Source organism: Phacochoerus africanus, chromosome 7 (assembly GCF_016906955.1).
Source record: "Phacochoerus africanus isolate WHEZ1 chromosome 7, ROS_Pafr_v1, whole genome shotgun sequence".
Classification (NCBI taxonomy): Eukaryota; Metazoa; Chordata; class Mammalia; order Artiodactyla; family Suidae; genus Phacochoerus; species Phacochoerus africanus.
The window spans coordinates 8,565,076-8,583,769 of record NC_062550.1 but is presented as its reverse complement, the minus strand read 5'-3'; the positions used below and the strand labels follow the sequence as shown (position 1 = coordinate 8,583,769).

The 18,694-nt window shown below is 59.9% G+C and overlaps 1 protein-coding gene across 1 annotated transcript in view; it reads left to right on the top strand.

Moving 5' to 3' along the window:
• The window catches only part of CACNA1I (calcium voltage-gated channel subunit alpha1 I), a 106,736-nt gene that overhangs the window by 75,980 nt on the left and 12,062 nt on the right, over nt 1-18,694 (top strand). The window contains exons 10-28 of the mRNA XM_047786201.1: nt 59-210; nt 1,140-1,325; nt 1,578-1,695; nt 2,421-2,576; nt 3,031-3,124; nt 3,792-3,994; nt 4,658-5,140; nt 5,463-5,563; nt 5,921-6,044; nt 6,304-6,372; nt 6,837-7,021; nt 7,463-7,589; nt 8,869-8,994; nt 11,664-11,753; nt 13,192-13,384; nt 13,917-14,068; nt 16,250-16,359; nt 16,886-17,019; nt 17,780-17,850. Of these exons, the coding sequence (XP_047642157.1) occupies nt 59-210; nt 1,140-1,325; nt 1,578-1,695; nt 2,421-2,576; nt 3,031-3,124; nt 3,792-3,994; nt 4,658-5,140; nt 5,463-5,563; nt 5,921-6,044; nt 6,304-6,372; nt 6,837-7,021; nt 7,463-7,589; nt 8,869-8,994; nt 11,664-11,753; nt 13,192-13,384; nt 13,917-14,068; nt 16,250-16,359; nt 16,886-17,019; nt 17,780-17,850 (2,874 nt within the window). The remainder of the gene's footprint in view (nt 1-58; nt 211-1,139; nt 1,326-1,577; nt 1,696-2,420; nt 2,577-3,030; nt 3,125-3,791; nt 3,995-4,657; nt 5,141-5,462; nt 5,564-5,920; nt 6,045-6,303; nt 6,373-6,836; nt 7,022-7,462; nt 7,590-8,868; nt 8,995-11,663; nt 11,754-13,191; nt 13,385-13,916; nt 14,069-16,249; nt 16,360-16,885; nt 17,020-17,779; nt 17,851-18,694) is intronic.

Sequence of the window (18,694 nt, the reverse complement as noted above, 5' to 3'; positions counted from 1 at the left end):
TCCAGGGCTGCCCTCTGGCCTGACCGGGCCTCTGTCCCCTGCCCCGACACCTCCACAGCCCGAGGAGCTGACCAACATCCTGGAGATCTGCAATGTCGTCTTCACCAGCATGTTTGCCCTGGAGATGCTGCTGAAGCTGGCTGCCTTCGGGCTCTTTGACTACCTGCGCAACCCCTACAACATCTTCGACAGCGTCATTGTCATCATCAGGTGCTCACCCCTCCCCCAACACCTGCCCAGGCTGAGCGCCTAGTAACCCAGCGGGGAGGGAGGGGGGTCTAAGGCACTGACCTCAGCCGGGAAATGAAGTACGTAAGGTCAAAGGAAGCCAATTACACTGAAACCCAGTGATCAAAATATTTGAAAATGAGTGATTTGGCCATGTACGTGCTTCTGGACTAATGCATCAGATAGCAAGCAGGCAGTGGGTCCATGACTACCGTTATTCCAAAGAAAGGATGGGCATAAGTAATATTCAGAGATATCTATAGGAGGAGTTCCCATCCTGGCGCAGTGGTTAACGAATCTGACTAGGAACCATGAGGTTGCAGGTTCGATCCCTGGCCTTGCTCAATGGGTTAAGGATTCCGCATTGCCATGAGCTGTGGTGTAGTTTGCAGATGTAGCTCAGATCCCATGTTGCTATGGCTCTGGCGTAGGCTAGTGGCTGCAGCTCCGATTCAACCCCTAACCTGGGAGCCTCCATATGCCACAGGAGCGGCCCTAGGAAAGGCAATATATATACATATTTATATAGTGGCTGTCATGTGATGGAAAAATAGAAGTGATTTTGATTGGCCTTGAGTTCATAGGAACTGCTCATTCTTGGCTGTTTGTTGTTGACATTTGTAATCAAAAGAAAGTTACATCTCAAGAAGAGGGCAGTGATATTCATGGGCCATAGACTTCTGGGGGGGGGTGTTTCATGGAATCTAGGTCCAGAGCTCCCGATGTAGGGGGCCCGGGAGCCCCAAGGACCCGTGGGACCATATCCGTGGGATGAATGAGCCAATGAGCGGGCAATGTCTGTCGTTTGGCCCTCCCGGCCACTCCTGCTTCCTCTGCCCTCCTTCCGGCCTCCTGCTGACGGATCCCGCCTCTCTCCTTTCCCCATCCCTGCCTGCCGGCTGGGGCCACAGCATTTGGGAGATCGTGGGGCAGGCAGATGGCGGTCTGTCGGTGCTGCGGACCTTCCGGCTGCTGCGGGTGCTGAAGCTGGTGCGCTTCATGCCCGCGCTGCGGCGCCAGCTCGTGGTGCTCATGAAGACCATGGACAACGTGGCCACCTTCTGCATGCTGCTCATGCTCTTCATCTTCATCTTCAGGTGAGCCCCGCCCACCCGGGGGACCCCACCAGCGAGGCCTGCCGGCGCGGTGGGCAGGAGCCTGGGGAATGTGGCTGGGTGAGCTTCTCTGGGCGTGAATCCTGACACCCTCTCAGCCTCAGGGTCCCCTTCTGTAAAATGGGACCAACACGGGCCATTCCCATCTTACGGGGCTGTTGTGAGAACAGAAGGGGTGGGCGGGCGGCCAGCTGGCGTGTGAGTCCCTTGAGCCACCTCCGTCCCTCCCCCCAGCATCCTTGGGATGCACATCTTTGGCTGCAAATTCAGCCTCCGCACAGACACGGGAGACACGGTCCCCGACCGGAAGAACTTTGACTCCCTGCTGTGGGCCATCGTCACCGTGTTCCAGGTGAGCGGCCGTGTGTGTCCAGGTGTGTTTGGGGAAAAAGGGTTTCTCCCAGGATTGCTTTTTGGAGTTGCCCCCAGCCGCAGAGAATCCTGGAAAAGAGCAGCAGGCAGACCCGGAGGCTCCGAAGCCCCAGCCTCCAGGGGGCAGGTCCAGGGTGTGTGGCCAGGCTGGCACAGCACTGGCTCTGGGAGCTGGCCTGACCACCGGGTGCCTGTCCCTGCCTCTCTATTGCTGCCTGAGACTTTGGGCGCCTCAAGATTCTTGCCTGAGACTGTTGCCTCACGGGTAACGCTGCGTGTTTGAGTGGGTGTGTGCACACAGGTGCAGTGGGGGCAGAAGGACCAAGGGCAGGCGGCAGGGTGGGCTGTGCCCTGGGTTATGGAGTAGGGTGCTGAGAGGGTGGGGTTGCGGGAGCGGCCAGGAGGGGGCACCCATCAGTGGGGAGTGAGTGCCAGCGCCAGAGTGTGTGCCGCAGGCCTTGAGGGTGCGGGCAGCCTGGGCAGCAGGAAGAGCAGTGTGTTCGGGGCAGGGAGGGGGTGGGGCGCAAGCGTATGCGCATGCGCGAACAGGTCTGCAGCTGTGCCCCCAGCTAGGGCTGTGGTCCGCGCGAGCACCCAGGGTGTGTGCATGGGCCGCAGCGTGCCTGCAAGCTAGGCCACCCCGCGGGCTGGGCTGGGGTCTGGGGAGCCTCAGAGGCTGAGCTGTTGTCTCCCCTCCCCCGACAGATCCTCACCCAGGAGGACTGGAACGTCGTCCTTTACAACGGCATGGCCTCCACCTCCCCGTGGGCCTCCCTCTACTTCGTTGCCCTCATGACCTTCGGCAACTACGTGCTCTTCAACCTGCTGGTGGCCATCCTGGTGGAGGGCTTCCAGGCGGAGGTGACTGTGGCCCTGGTGGAGGATGCCACCTTCTGGGGCCTGCACAAGACCAGGCAGGGGGTGGTTTGGATGGAGGAGGACTAGCAGGCAAAGGGTCCCCAGGGAGGGGGTTGCCAATGAGGTGGTGAGCTTCCCATCACAGGAAGCAAGCAAATGGAGGCTACAGCTTGCATCCAGCCTCTGCCCCAGGGGTGGAGGACTAGGTTTCTGCACCTCTGAGATTCTAAGTCTCCGAGATCTGGGATTCTGGATCCTCCATTTTCGGAGGTTTGGGGTATGTACAGCCAGGCAGAGGAGGGTTTGTGGCCTAGGTCCTCGTTAGCTTCCTGCTTCCCTTTCCTGAGCCTCAGTTTCGCCATCTGTAAAATGGGGGGTGAAGACACTCATTGAAAAATTCAGGAGGGAGGGGAGGACTATGCTGACTTTCATTCCAATGTGAGGGATGGTCTCCCAGGGCGACGCCAATCGCTCCTACTCTGAAGAGGACCAGAGCTCATCCAACATAGAGGAGTTTGACAAGCTCCACGAGGGCCTGGACAGCAGCGGAGGTAAAGGCCTTCGTTCTTCACCTGGGAGGCTGGGACTCTTACCCAGAGATCTGGGAGGGCAAAGGGCGCAGCCTCTGGTTTCCCCTCAAGCCAAGGCTCCGGGACTGTTCATTCTCTAGGGTTTGTTGTTTACATTTATAATGGAAAGAAATGCTAACTCTCAAAAAGGCCAGTGACATTCACGGCTCTCCTGAATTCTAGCCACAGGGGTAGCTTCAGCCCCCCTCCCCCTCCACAGAGCATGGCCTGTTGGGAAGAGCCTTGAGCTCGGGATGCCTGGGTTCTGTTCCAGGCACCACTGGGCAGTTTGGAACAAACCTCCCCAGCCCATGCTGTGTCATTCTCAGTAACGGGGCTGGACAGGCTCTGTCTTCTTCCTGCAGTGGGCACAGGAGTGAGTTCCCATGCTGGGCGAAGCTGGGAGCTGGCCCTGCACGTGGAAAGCAAGGGATTTGTTTATCCTAAAATAAAGCCGGGAGACTTGCAGGTGGGGCAGAGGGGAGGCATATGTGATGGGGTCCAACCAGGAGGACTTCCTGGTGGAGGAGTTCTGTCTGGAAAAACTCTTCTTCATTTCTATTTCTGTCTATGTCTGTTTCTTTGTCTCATGGCTTCTTTTGCTCTTGTTCTGTCCGTTTGTCTGCCTCTCTCTCTCTAACCCTTCCAGATCCCAAGCTCTGCCCAATCCCCATGACCCCCAATGGGCACCTGGACCCAAGTCTCCCCCTGGGTGGACGTCTGGGCCCTGCTGGGTCTGCAGCATCCGCCCCCCGCCTCTCGCTGCAGCCAGACCCCATGCTAATGGCCCTGGGCTCCCGCAAGAGCAGTGTCATGTCTCTAGGGAGGATGAGCTACGACCAGCGCTCCCTGGTGAGTCCTTGTGGGGTGCTGTGGATGGCTGCTTCCTGCCAGGTGTGTGTTGAGGGGCCCTGGGAAGAAGTGTCTGCCTGTCCAGCCTCAGACTGGTACCTAGGCTTAGGGAACCAGGCTGTCCAGCCAGAACCAGGCGGGGAACATGTTTATTGCATTCCTGGGTGTCCAGGGACAGAGCAGGAGCTGGCAACAAGGAATGAATGAATGAATGATGCCAATGAATCTAGTGTAGAGAATTAGGTTATGTCTTAGCAGCAACGTGTAGGGCAAAGAGCTGGGCTTTGGAGTTGGACAGACCTAAGTTTGAACATGGCTGCGGCCATTTCCAAGTTTTGTAACCATGAACAACTTATTCTTCTTTTCTGAGCCTCAGTTTCCTCTCTCGTAAAATGAGAAGATGCCCTAACTTGCTGTACCTTTCTCAAGAGAAGTAAGGTGGCAGGAAGGGGCATAGTCACATGGTGGAGGTGCCCACCTGTCTGTAGCTGTGGATGGAGTGAGAGAGGCAGAGCCAGGAGAGGACCCCTGGGCTCTAGGCCACCGTCACCCACTGGCCAGGTGGATAGTCCTCTTTGGGCCTTAGCGAGTGTGTGGGCTGCCTTCAGTCACAACCGAGGGTGTGTGTGGTGGTGCTGATGGGAGCCCTGGGCTTCCTCCCAGTCCAGCTCTCGGAGCTCCTACTATGGGCCGTGGGGCCGCAGCGGGGCCTGGGCCAGCCGCCGCTCCAGCTGGAACAGCCTCAAGCACAAGCCGCAGTCGGCAGAACACGAGTCCCTGCTCTCGCAAGAGCGCGGCGGCGGCGGCGGCGGCGGCGCCCGGGCCTCCGAGGGTGCCCGGGACGACGGACCGCCGCGGGCCGCGCCCCTGCACGCCCCGCACGCCCACCACGCGCATCATGGTCCCCACCCGGTGCAGCGTCACCGCCACCACCGCCGGACGCTGTCCCTCGACACCAGAGACTCAGTGGACCTGGCCGAGCTGGTGCCCGCCGTGGGCACCCACCCCCGGGCAGCTTGGCGGGCGGCGGGCCCGACTCCGGGCCATGAGGACTGCAATGGCAGGATGCCCAGCATCGCCAAGGATGTCTTTACGAAGATGGACGACCGCCGGGACCGCGGGGAGGACGAGGAGGAGATCGACTACGTGAGTGCGCCAGGCGTTCGAACCCGGTTGAAGGGACCGCGGGAAGACCTGCGGGGCCAGAGGGGGCGGGGCCAGAGGGGGCGGGGCTGGAGTGGGAGGGCTCCATAGGGGCGGGGCCGAAGGGGGCCAGACCCAGGGCAGAGGGCTTTGGGCGGGTGAGCAGAGGGCGGGGCCCGCCGCTGGGTGGGGCTAGGGTTCCGGTCTTGCTGGGAGAGTTCGGAGGTCATCCAGTGGCCCCACTTTGCTAGATGGCCAGAGTGGGCAGAGATGAGCAGCTCTGGGCAGCGCCGACCCGCCTGCACTCTGCCCTTTTCCTTGACAGACTCTGTGCTTCCGCGTCCGCAAGATGATTGACGTGTACAAACCCGACTGGTGTGAAGTCCGAGAGGACTGGTCTGTCTACCTCTTCTCACCTGAGAACAGGTGGGCAGGGCCAGGCTTGGAGTGGAGTTGGCCAGGGGTTGACCTATCTAGGAGGGAGAGATTTCTGCCAAGCCAAGCAGGGCCACGGCGGGGGGGCGGTGACGGGGCACCGGGTGGGGACCATGATGCGCGTGGTGGGCGTGCGGGGCGTGCAGGGGCGCGGCCCGCGGCGGTCCGTCGTCCCGGGCACCCTCGGAGGCCCGGGCGCCGCCGCCGCCGCCGCCGCGCTCTTGCGAGAGCAGGGACTCGTGTTCTGCCGACTGCGGCTTGTGCGTGAGGCTGGCTGTTCCAGCTGGAGCGGCGGCCAGGGTGAGGGGCAAACTGAGACCTGCCTGGCTTCCTGCCCACCCCGCCCAGGTTCCGGGTCCTGTGTCAGACCATCATCGCCCACAAGCTCTTCGACTATGTCGTCCTGGCCTTCATCTTCCTCAACTGCATCACCATCGCCCTGGAAAGGCCCCAGATTGAGGCCGGCAGCACCGTGAGTGGCTGAGGCCTTCCGGCAGAGAGAGGGCTGAGGCAGAGGGGCAGGCCGCCAGGGCCTGCTGTGGGACAGCATGCAGGGCCGAGGTGGTTGGAGAGATCGGCAAGGCTGGACGCCATGGAGGGAGGTGTGGAGGGAGCTCGCGTCCGGAGAGGGAGATGCCTCCTTGGACTGTGAAGTGGGTGACCCTTGGCGGAAGGCAGAGGCCGACCAGTCGTGGGGGCCCCGGGCCCATGGCGCCTCCCGGCTCTTACAGGAACGCATCTTCCTCACTGTGTCCAACTACATCTTCACAGCCATCTTCGTGGGCGAGATGACGCTGAAGGTACCTGGCTTCACCTGGGGCCTCTCATACCCCCCGTTCGGGGCCCCGGCCCCGGCCCAGGCCCCTCCTCAGCTTGTCACTCACCTGCCCCTCCGCAGCACTCCACGGGTGGCCTTGGAGACCAGCCCCAACGTGGTGCCAGCCACTAGGTTGGGCTCCTGGGATGGGGGAATGGAGGGACTGCTTTGGGCCCGCTCTCCAGGAGCCTATGACCCGTTTCAGTGTACTGGAGGGCCCTGCAGGAGGTGTGGGGCACCGGGAGCTTCCCTCCAAGGTGCTTCCCAGGGCCAGGGGGTTTGCAGATGTGGGGGGAGAAGGGAACCGGCTGCTTTCGGGAGGCCTAGAGGTCCCCTTCAGAGGAGGTGGCAGGGCCCGTGTCCACTCCCACCCACGTGTCGCCCCGCCCCTGCCAGCCTCCACCCTCCGTGGAATCCGGCTGACCCCGCCCCTCGCCCCTCCCCCAGATAGTCTCGCTGGGGCTGTACTTCGGGGAGCAGGCGTACTTGCGCAGCAGCTGGAATGTGCTGGATGGCTTCCTCGTCTTCGTGTCCATCATCGACATCGTGGTGTCCCTGGCCTCCGCGGGGGGAGCCAAGATCCTGGGAGTTCTCCGGGTCCTGCGGCTTCTGCGCACCCTACGGCCCTTGCGGTGAGGACCCTGCCTCCGCGGATGGGGGATCCATGCACTGTCCAAGGAAGCTCCCCAGGTCGAAGTGCACCCCTCATTCTGCCCCTGCACCTACGCAGTCCTCTGTAGTGTGTGCCAGGCTCTAACTGAGCAGAACCAGCGGCTGGGCTGTGGGCCTCACTCCTGGGGAGGAGCCTGGAGCAGGTGCTGGAAGGTGGGGACGGAGGCGGGCCCCCCAGGACTTCTACCCCCTCTCTGTGTGTCCTTGGGTGGCTCTGCCGTCTCGGCCTCAGAATCTAGAGGAGGGTGTGGCGTGGATCCCAAGAGGGTATGAAAGCACAAGGCCCTGAATGTAGATCCGGCGGTGGGAGGGCTCTGCTCTGGTGACTCTGGGCCAAAGAGGGGGCTCTCTCCAGGCCTGGCTGAGGGCTCATGGCCCACTTGGCCCCTCCCTGCCTGCAGTGTCATCAGCCGGGCACCCGGCCTGAAGCTGGTGGTGGAGACACTCATTTCCTCCCTAAAGCCCATCGGCAACATTGTCCTCATCTGCTGTGCGTTTTTCATCATCTTCGGCATCCTGGGGGTGCAGGTGAGGGGCACCCAGGCTGGGCAGGCACTTGGGTGGGCTCTGTTGGCGGGGAAGAGGCTCACCCTGCTGCCCAAGTCTCCCGACCTTGTGCCAGGTGGTCCCTGGTGGAGCAGCCAGGGTCCCTGCCTGCAGTGAGCTCCATCCAAGGGAGAGAGACAGACTGGGCCCAAATGGCTGAGAGCAAGGCAGGCTGGGTAAACGGGATCACAGGGGTCCAAAGTATGCAGGAACACAGGGCTGGGCTGGGGTCAGAGGGGAGAACAGCCTGGAGGAGGTGGCCTTTGCACTGAGCCTTGAAGGGCAGGAGACTTGGGCAGGTCAGGTTGGGGGGAAGGTGTTTTAGGGTTGAAAGGGCACATGTGGGGAGATGGGACCACGCAGGTCATGTTTGGGGAGAGAGCCCCGGGGCTCTGGCTGGAGCCGAGAGATGAGCTGGGCCAAGTGCGGAGAGACCTGGAACGGCAGCTGCAGAGCTGGGACTTGGCTTCTCTAGGGTGGGAGCCATGGAAGGTCTCTGACCCAGGCAGGGCCTTGAGCTGACTCCAGTTTTGCTTTGGAGCCCAGGCCAGGAATAGGATGGGGCCTCAGGGCTGGACAGGGGGACGTGGGGCAGATCAGAAGGTGTGTGTGCCAGAGGCAGGGCCAAAATGACCTGGTCCTGCTATGGTCTGAGCTGTTGCTGCAACCCTGTTTCTTGAGGGTCTGAGCGCTGTGTCCCGTGTTTGGGGTGCAGCTTTGGAGGAGCCCCCCCCCCACAGGTGCCCTTTGCTGAGAGATTCACAGTGAGGCCGCCTGGGCAGGAGGGGCTTGGTGTGGACCCCGTGTGGACAGTGGCCCTGCCCCTTCCAGGCAGGGGACACAGAGAGGGCTTGGGCCCCTAGAGAGGGTCCCTTTACTTCCCTTCCTCTGCCTTGGGACTGCGCAGGCAGCATTCTCGCGAGGCGTCCCTTCCCCGGTCCCCAGTGTGGAGTCTGATGGCTGGGGTCTGTGGAAGTGCTGGGAGTCAGACCAGGGCGTGAACCTTGGGTCTGCCGCTTCCTAGACCTCAAACGATTTGGGCAAAATTACTTAACACCGCTGGGTCTCGGTTTCCTCACCTGTGAGATGGGACCAGCCTAGCCCCGCCTCGTGCTGGGGGCCTTGGAGAGGCGGTGTGGTCCAGGGCTTGGCTCAGAGGAAGTGCCCCCTGAGGGGCAGCACCCTCTTCTGATCTGCACCCCACCCCCACCCCCCGGGAGCATTGGCAAGACGGTCACTAACCCTGTGTCCCTACCCCCAGCTCTTCAAGGGCAAGTTCTACCACTGTCTTGGTGTAGACACCCGCAACATCACCAACCGCTCCGACTGCGTGGCCGCCAACTACCGCTGGGTCCATCACAAGTACAACTTCGACAATCTGGGCCAGGTGAGCCCCTCCCACACTAGACCTGACCCACCCCCAGGGGGTGGGGTGACAGCTCTTGGTGCCAACAGCTCTGGGATTAGATTAGTTGCCGGAGCTGCTGCTTTCCAAGCCTTGACTTCCTTTTCTGCAAAAGGTGCAGGGGCAGAACTCACTTCATAGGTGGCGTGAGGCTTAGCGACCTGAAGGCGGAATGTCCAGCAGGTGCTTGGCACTTAGAAAGTGTCTTAGTGACATTAGTTCCTGCCCTAATCCCCTATCTGGGGAGCTCTCACAGAAGTTTGGGCATCAGCCAGACCTGATGTGAATCCTGGTTCCGCCACTTACTGTAGGTGTGGCTTCTCCGAACCTCAGTTTCTTGTCTGTACAATGGGAGTGTTATAGGCCGCCATTGAGGTTAAAGTGTATTAAGCCCCTGGCCCAGGGTGGGTTTCTCCTCCCATCACCCATCTCCTCTGTTCCCCACTCTAGTCGGCAGACAGGCTCCCTCCCAGTTCCTGCCCTGTCCTTGGTCCCCTGTTCTGGGGGCCTGCCAGGCTTGGCCATCTGGGTAGCATCCCAGGTGAGAGTCCCCCAGCTGGCTCCCTCCAAAGAGCTCCCCCCTCCCCAAACTGCGCCTGTTTCTTGAGGGCCCACCTGGGTGGCTAAGTGTGACCAGACTGGGAGGGCTGTCCCCAGCTCACACAGGGAAGGAACAGGATCCAACTCTGGTGGCCCAGAGCCTGGGGCCCCACCCTTCTGCCCAGGACCCTCCAGCTGCATCCCTGACCAGGGATCCCAGTGCCCGTGCTCCCCAGGAAAGGAACTGTGAGGCCGGGGAGCGGCAGTGAGATGCAGGGAATGGGGTTGGGAACTGGGACACAGTTGCACCCCCCATCCCTCCAGATTCTCCAGAGCAGTGCATTTTCACGTTGGTAACAATTCTATAGTTGGTAAGACAGATGTCTTTAAAAAGATGTTCGGGGGAGTTCCTCTCGTGGTGCAGTGGAAATGAATCCAATTAGGAACCATGAGGTTGCGGGTTTGATCCCTGGCCTTGCTCAATGGGTTAAGGATCTGGTGTTGCCGTGAGCTATGGTGTAGGTAGCAGATGAGGCTGGGATCCCGCATTGCTGTGGCCATGGCGTAGGCCAGCGGCTACAGCTCCAATTAGACCCTAGCCCGGGAACCTCCATATGCCGTGGGTGCGGCCCTGAAAAGACAAAAAAAAAAAAAAAAGATGTTCAGAGAAGCTGAGGGAAAGCCAGTGGGGGCCCTTTATGAGCTCGAAGCTGACTCCCGACCTCGGCACCAGGGCTGGCCCAGTCCTGTGGAGCACTCCTGGCCCTTTCCTGTTCTGGGCATGCTCCACGGTAGGCCAGTGGCCCTGGACCCCTGAGTAGGGTGATCTCAGCTCAGAGCCATGGGGTTGGGGTGGGGTAGGGTTACAGCATGGCCCAGAACTTTAGATTCCTTGCTGGGCCACTAAGAAGCTGTGTGCCCTCAGGTCAGTTCTATCCCTCTCTGTGCTTTAGCGTCGTCGTCTGTAAATGGAAGCAGGTCTGTGATTTCCAGTCTCAGACCCTTTGCACTTCAGGCCTCTGGGATCCAAGGGCTCACAGCGACATTGGCCCCTTGGCTTGTGAGGGCTCCATGTCGTCCCTGGCAGGGAGCGCTCCCTTTGTGGCCCCTGCCCTGCTTCTGGGCCTGAGCCCTTTCCAGGCAGCCCACAGCACTGTTCCTGCCTGGAAGGGAAGAGGCAGGGTCTGTGCCCTGGGTGGGTATGAAGGAGGGGCCAGTACAGGGTGGGGACCCAGCCCAGAACCCCACTTCCTGGTCCAGGGCTACAACAAATGAACAAATGGGGTGGAAGCACAGAGGAGGAGGAGGGGGCTTCTGGAGTAGGGCCTGTGACCTCCTGTCCCCGCTGGTGGGCCTGAGGTCCTTTGTGAGCCCACTGACTGCTGGCACACTTGGGCCCTGGGAAGATGGCAGTGGTTCAGTCCAGCTCAGAAAAGCTTTACTGAGCACCTACTGCACACAAGGCTCCGTGCCGGGTCCTCTACAAAGGGACGCGAGGATGCGTCAGCCTGTGGGGAGCCTCGGCTGGCTGTCTCTAGCGAATCGCCTCTCTTTCCAAAATCTGCCAGTGAGCATAATTATTGCCATTTACAGCAAAGGCGCTCGGACCCAGAGACGTTAAGGAAGTTGCCCCGTGTCACACAGCCAGGGAGGGGCAAAGCTTGGGCTGTGACCCAGGGCTCCCGACTTCTCATGAACGCCCATGTTCAGGTGCTAGAGGCAAGCTTGGAGGGATGGTGGCAGGACCGCTCGTGCTGGTCAGGAACCTTCCAGCTGCCCCTCCCAGCAAAGCTGGCAGGCAGGCACGGAAATCCTGGCGTGGTTCTGCGGGTGAGGGGAAAAGAACTCAGGAATTTTCTTGTCCAGTTGATTTCAGAGCTGAGACTGGGGCCAGGACTCCTGGTCTGGTGCTCGTCCCCTTGCAGCAGGGCTGCAGGGCAGATGGCAGGTGCATCGTGTGTCTTCAGAAAAGGGTTGTCATCGAGGACGTGGCTCTGCCCTCAGTGTGGGGAAGCTGCTCGTCCTTCTGCCTCCCAGAACTGAGGAGGGGGCAGATGCAGCCTGAGCGGCCCCTGCCCACCACCCTGGACGTTTCCTTCGGTGTCTTCCAGGCCCTGATGTCCCTCTTCGTGCTGGCCTCCAAGGACGGCTGGGTGAACATCATGTACAACGGACTGGACGCTGTCGCTGTGGACCAGCAGGTGGGCGTGGCTGGGGCCGCGTCCGGCCTGGGCAGAGGGCGAGGGACAAAGTGGTCTGAAGCTGGTGTCAGCGAACCCCAGTGTCTCCCACTGTCAGCTGCAGCCTGCTCTCCCCCACCTGCCCTGCATCCGCCCCCCACCCCCGACCCCCAGGGGGGCTGCTGCTCTCTGGCTGGTGCCAGTCCCCGCTCCATTTGCTTCAACAAACGCTGCTCTCGGCAGGGAGAGCACTGCAAGCTGGCTCCCCCGGGCGGGCTGCAGAGCCCGTGGGTGGAGAAGCGGGTGGAGGAGGAGGAGGAGAGGGGCCGAGCCAGCTGCGGGGGACAGCAGGTGCAGGCCTGGGCAGGACAGTGATGTGTGCAGGGAGTCATGAGTATGGGGCTGAGGGTGGAGGTGGAAGGAGAGTGGCAGGAGGTGGAGGAGATGAGCAGGTGAGCAGGTCGGGAAGACCTGTCCATGCAGCCGGAGCGGAGCGTGGGAGGGCAAAGGGAGGGCGGGGTGGGGGGAGCGCAGGGGGAAGGCAGTGAGGCTGGCTTGCGGGAGCTTCCTGAGGGCTGCTGGCGGAGGATGGATTTGGGAGTGGGAGGGTGGAAGGGGCCCGGGAGGAGGCTGGGCCCAGAGGAGGCCTGAGCCCTGGCTCCCAAGATCCCCCTGAGAGCGAGGTCGGGGGGCACTTTAGGAAAGACAAGTGGCTGAGCAGGGCCAGCCGTGTCCCCGCTGCGGGGTCACTGGGGGAAGGAGCAGGGAGCTGCTCAGGGTCACAGTGAAGGAATCGGAGCTGGGGTAACCCCTAGGCCTGTAAGCCGCCTCTGGCTCTTGACCTCAGGGGCCTCACTCCGTGCTCTGGAGCTGGAGGCAGAGGCGGGGGATGGTGCATGAGAACACTGGGAGACAGCCTCCTCGGCTTCGTCGTCTGCACACTCCTCCTGCCCGTCACCCCCACCAACACAGGTGCACACGCACGAGCACACGCACAGACTCCATCAAGGCTGTGTGCTCTCCTCTGCTGGCTGCTTTGTTTCCTGCCTTGTGTCTAGGTGGATGGATAAGTGCATGGATGGGGGATAAACGGATGGAGGATGAGTGGATGGATGAAGAACTGGCTGGGGGGGGGGATGGATGAATAAGCATGTGGATGGATGGATAGATGCGTGGGTGGATGGATGATCAGTGGATGGATGAATAAGTGACCTGATGGATGGATAGATGCAGGTGAGAGGAGGAAGATGCTGGCAGGAAAGGGAGGGCTCTCTGGGCTGAGCAGTGAACTTGCGCCGGGCAGGGTGGATGCTTCCTACCTCTATTTCCTGCAAACCGCCCAGCTACCCAGGAGGCTGCTGTGGGTGCGCCCACGGCAGGGAGGCTCGGCGAGACGGGGCGCCCCCACGCGGCCCCGGTGCGGGACCAGCCTGCCTCAGCCTCGTCTGGCTCCCCGCAGCCCGTGCCCAACCACAACCCCTGGATGCTGCTCTACTTCATCTCCTTCCTGCTCATCGTCAGCTTCTTCGTGCTCAACATGTTTGTGGGCGTCGTGGTGGAGAATTTCCACAAGTGCCGGCAGCACCAGGAGGCCGAGGAGGCGCGGCGGCGCGAGGAGAAGCGGCTTCGGCGCCTGGAGAAGAAGCGCCGGAGTGAGTGGGTGATGTCGAGGGGGTGGGGGTGGGGGTGGGGTGGCGGCGGGGCTCCTGGCGCAGCGGCCCAGGCCTGGGCCTGACCCCGGCACTGGCCTTTGGAAGTGGAAAGCAACGAGTGATATGTCCCTTGGGCCCCTGGTCTTGCGCTCCTCCCAGGGTCTGCTTGTCCAGGTGCCCTTACTCCATCGATGTTCACCTGGAGTCCGATAGTGACCCCACCGCCCACCTGAATCAGGCCCTGGCAGCTCAGTCTGGGCAGAGGGCCAGCCCTGAGCCGCGGGACCCAGCCTGCCCACAGCAGGCCCGGAGTGCCCCCATGGGCATGTTTGGATAGCTGGGCACAGGGTGTCTCTTTGTCACCCTCCCTCACATCCTGCCTTTTCCCCCGCGGCTCCCTGGCTGGGTGGAGGAGACTGAGTCCTGGGGCCAAGGGTGGCCTGGCATCTCTCTCCCTGCCTCCTCCCTCCCCTCTGCCTCCTGCCTCCTCTGAGCCACTCCCCACCCGCCACCGCATCCCCGCCTCCCGCAGAGGCCCAGAGGCTACCCTACTATGCCACCTACTGTCCCACTCGGCTGCTCATCCACTCCATGTGCACCAGCCACTACCTGGACATCTTCATCACCTTCATCATCTGCCTCAATGTGGTCACCATGTCCCTGGAGCACTACAATCAGCCCACGGTGAGCCCTGGCCTGGCCCTTAGCCCCAGGTCACATGTCAGAGGTGGGTCCTCAGCGGGACCCCACTGCAGGGACCGGGTGGGGCAGGGTCTGAGCAGCCCCCCACTTGGGGCCCTATGCTCAGGAAGCCCCGGGCTGGTCGGAAAGATGAGTGAGGGGGAAAGGCCAGTCGATCCTGGCAAGGGGGGTGGGCAGAGGTGACCTTTGGGCCCAGCCTTGGATACGGGTGACAGTGGCTGTGGCCGGTTCGGTGGGAGTCTTTGCAGGGCACAGTACAGATGCTAACTCTCAAGGCCTCACAGCAGCCCTGAGGTGTGCTCGTGGAGGGCTTGCTCCAGCTCTTGTAGATGAAGAAACTGAGGCCCAAGTTATTCAGCCAGTGAGTAGCGGTGGCAGGACTGGAACTTTGATTTGCATTCAAGGCCTGCCACCTGGCTCCACGACTACCTGGGCATATGGAGCTTGGGGGAAGGGCAGGACCACTGGGGGCAAAACCCTGGGGCAGGAGAGGTGACCAGTTCCCAGCTAGTTGCAGGCAGTATGTGAGAGGGGCATGTGAGGGTGTGTAGGGCACATCTTTTTAAAAGGCTTCTCTGGAGTTCCCATCGTGGCGCAGTGGTTAACGAATCCGACTAGGAACCATGAGGTTGCGGGTTCGGTCCCTGCCCTTGCTCAGTGGGTTAACGATCCGGTGTTGCCGTGAGCTGTGGTGTAGGTTGCAGACGCGGCTCGGATCCCGCGTTGCTGTGGCTCTGGTGTAGGCCGGTGGCTACAGCTCCGATTCGACCCCTAGCCTGGGAACCTCCATATGCCGCGGGAGCGGCCCAAGAAATAGCAACAACAACAACAATAACAACAACAACAAAAGACAAAAAAAAAAAAATAAAATAAATAAAAGGCTTCTCTTACTGGAGTGGGGACAATGAGGGGAGCAGAGCCCCCGCATAAGGAATTAGTGTCTTATTTTAAATAGTAGGAGAGGAATATTATGAGTGCAGGTAAAAGGAAGGCAACTCCTGGCAGCATGGAACGGGAGTCGTAGAACTTCTAAATGAACATGAAGAAATGGAATAATAATTGTTCATACTTAGCAGGTATTTATTCTCTCTGGCCTTGGACTGTTACCTCATTTAACTTTCACAACAGTTTTCTGAGGTAGATACTATTATCATTCCCATTTCACAGATTGGAAAACTAAGTCCCAGAGAGGTCAAATGACCTGCCCACAGTCACACAGTGAACAGGGAATAAGTGCTGAGTCTGGATTCAAATCTAGGCAGTTTCATTCTTTTTTTTTTTTTTTTTTAAGGCTGCACTTATGGCATATGGAAGTTCCCAAGCTAGAGCTGCAGAGGTGCAGCAACTTGGAATCCAAGCTGTGTCTGTGACCTACACCACAGCTCACGGCAATGCTGGATCCTTTAACCCACTGACCTAGGCCAGGAATCAAACCCAAAGCCTCATGGATAATAGTTGGGTTTGTTTCCGCTGAGCCACCGTGGGACCTCCTAGGCAGTCTGGTTCTTTTCTTTTTTTTTGTCTTTTTGCTATTTCTTGGGCCACTCCCGTGGCATATGGAGGTTCCCAGGCTAGGGGTCGAATCGGAGCTGTAGCCACTGGCCTACGCCACAGCCACAGCAACTCGGGATCCAAGCCACGTCTGTGACCTACACCACAGCTCATGGCAGCGCCGGATCCCTAACCCGCTGAGCAAGGCCAGGGATCGAACCCGTAACCTCATGGTTCCTAGTCGGATTCGTTAACCACTGAGCCACGACGGGACCTCTGGCAGTTTGGTTCTTAACCACAATCCTTAACCATTACCCCATACTGCCTCTAGAGAGGGGCAGTTAGACAGAACCAGCATATATAAGGAAAATAAACAGCAGGAATTCTTTAGTGGCTCAGTGGGTTAAGTATTTGGCATTGTCACTGCAGTGGCTCAGGTCACTGCTGGGATCTTGGCCTGGGAACTTATGCATGCTGTGGGTATGTCCAGAAAAAAAAAAGCAATGTAAAATAAATAGTGCACATTAAGTAAGATGGAAAGAATAAAAGTTGATCCATAAATCATTGCATTAAATATGAATGGAATAAAGTCTCCCCTTAAAAGGCAGAGACTTTCTGACTGTGGTAAGGTGGGGGACAGGTCAGGATCATGCTTCTCTTTGTCCCCTGTAGTCCCTGGAGACAGCCCTCAAGTATTGCAACTATATGTTCACCACTGTCTTTGTGCTGGAGGCTGTGCTGAAGCTGGTGGCTTTTGGTCTGAGGCGCTTCTTCAAGGATAGGTGAGCAGCTGGACTGGGCTGGGGCAGCATAGAGTGGGTCGTAGGATGAGGAAGCAGTTCTAATCCCTGGGGAAGCCTAGAGCAGATGGAGAAGGGCAACCAGTAAATGTCTGGGCACTGATGACCCGGGACCCCAGGTGCCTACAACCCTGAACAGGAAGTGATTATGGTCCCAACTGGTGAGCACAGGACATTCTGCCTCTCCAGTTCATCTTTCATGCGCAGAGCAGGGCATACCTCATGCTAGTCTTTCTTTTCAGAGGAAAATAGTGGGGCTCAGAGAGGTTGATGGACTAGCCCAGGCCACGCAGAGGGAGCAGTTGGTTCAAGATTCAGATCGAGGGATCAGAGAAGCAGTGCAGAGAGGGAGCTGGTACCAGTGGGGTCTGGAATTGGCTCCTAGGGATCCCTGTGGGCTGTGGCAGGAGGGCGGAGAGTTGGGGAGCCCCTCCTAGCTGGAGCGCATCCAACCTGAGTGCCCCTTGTCCCGCTTCTCACTCCCACCTTCCTCTGCCCGGCTGCACAGGTGGAACCAGCTGGACCTGGCCATCGTGCTGCTGTCAGTCATGGGCATCACGCTGGAGGAGATCGAGATCAATGCAGCGCTGCCCATCAACCCCACCATCATCCGGATCATGCGGGTCCTGCGCATCGCCCGGGGTGAGGGGTGGGGTGGGGGCTGGGCCTCCTGCGGAGCAGGGCGAACTGGGCAGGAGGAGCCCGAGCTGACGCGTACCCTGTGTGCACAAAGCGCCCTTGTCCAGGCGGCTCTGTGCAGCGCCCCGCACGCCCCATATGATGCCGTGACCCGTGTGGTCCAGTCTCAGGTTGGGTTGGAAGGGAGCCAGTGCAGCTGGGAAGATGCTGGGTTCCTCACCAGCTTTTGTACACACTAGCCGAGACACACTGTCCTTAAAATCCCCTTCCTTCTCCCAGAAGCCTCCCTTTGGCCCCGAGGTTCTGTCAAAAACCTTCTGCCTCAGTGCTCCCCCTTCCACCAGCCCAGCACACCTGTTGTGCCCCGATTCCGAGGTGGCGAGGGGCCAGTGGCATTAACTCAGCCGTCACCCCGGGCCCTCTGCAGCCAGAGGGGAGGGCCCGGCCGTGGGCGGCCACACGTCAGTCATTGCTCCTCATTGTGGGGAATTACTCGCTCACCACACACTTAATATCCCTCCGTTCCCACTGCACCTGCCCTCCTTGGATGTTTTACACCAACAACCACACCTCGTGCACACATTTTTGTGCAGCCCCCATCCAACTGTCCCCACGTGCTTATAGTGCAGCACCGCAGAGCTGTCCGCTAGGCTTTTATGTTCCTCTACTTGGTCACTCTGCTGCACTCATACACATGCACACGCATGCACACGCACGCCCCACTGGCCTGGGCTGAGTGGGCCGGGCTGGGTCTTGCCCACAGTGCTGAAGCTGCTGAAGATGGCCACGGGCATGCGGGCCCTGCTGGACACCGTGGTGCAAGCTCTGCCCCAGGTAAGAGCCGCTCCTTCGGCCGCCTGTCTGGCTGTCATTGGTGTCACGCTGGGCTCTGGGGGGCAAGGGCCCTGACCGCCCTTCTCGCCAGACCTGCCCAGAGCCAGGGCAGAGTCCTGACTCCAGAGAAGCAAGTGTGAGCCAGAGGCTGTGTGAGATGGGACGGGTCCCCTCTGTCTCTTTCTTTCTGATTTGCCAAGTGCTCGCCCAAGCCTGCTCTGTATCTGGCCCCAGGCTGGCCACTGAGGACCCAGATTCTGCCTTCCAGGGTCAGCAGCCTGGTGGGGAAGGCAGAAGCCTCAGGGCAGTGTGGGGAGAACAGGGGGCCTGATACTCCCTGGAGGAATCAGGGAAGGCATCAGGGGACTTTGAGCTTGACTTTGTAGGGTGGGTTGGCAGGGAGAGGTGACAGATATGACATTCTAGGAGGGGCCAGCATGGGACCCTCACCTGGGTAGGAACCCTGAGAAGTGGGAAAACCCCCCTCCCCCAACCCCATCTCGCTGGCGAATGGAAGGGCCACCGAGGGTGCATCTTTCATCCTCCTGGAAATTCTGTGGTCCCAGGCTCTCCCTCCCCCGCTGTCCCGCCTACCTATGGCTCCCCTTCTCCCTCCCTCACTGGGAGGTGAGCCTCATATACATTCATTCATTCACTATGACTCATCTAATCTTAAGAAACTTGAGATGTCTTAAAGTGAAAGGCACAGATCCAGCATGCTAAAAATGAGGATAAAAGATGGACAGCCCAGGGAAGGTGAAAACAAAGCCCATTCTCTCAGGGACCGGGGCTAAGGACGTTAATGAGTCCCATTCTCCAGTTGGGTGTGAGCTTCCCAGCAGCC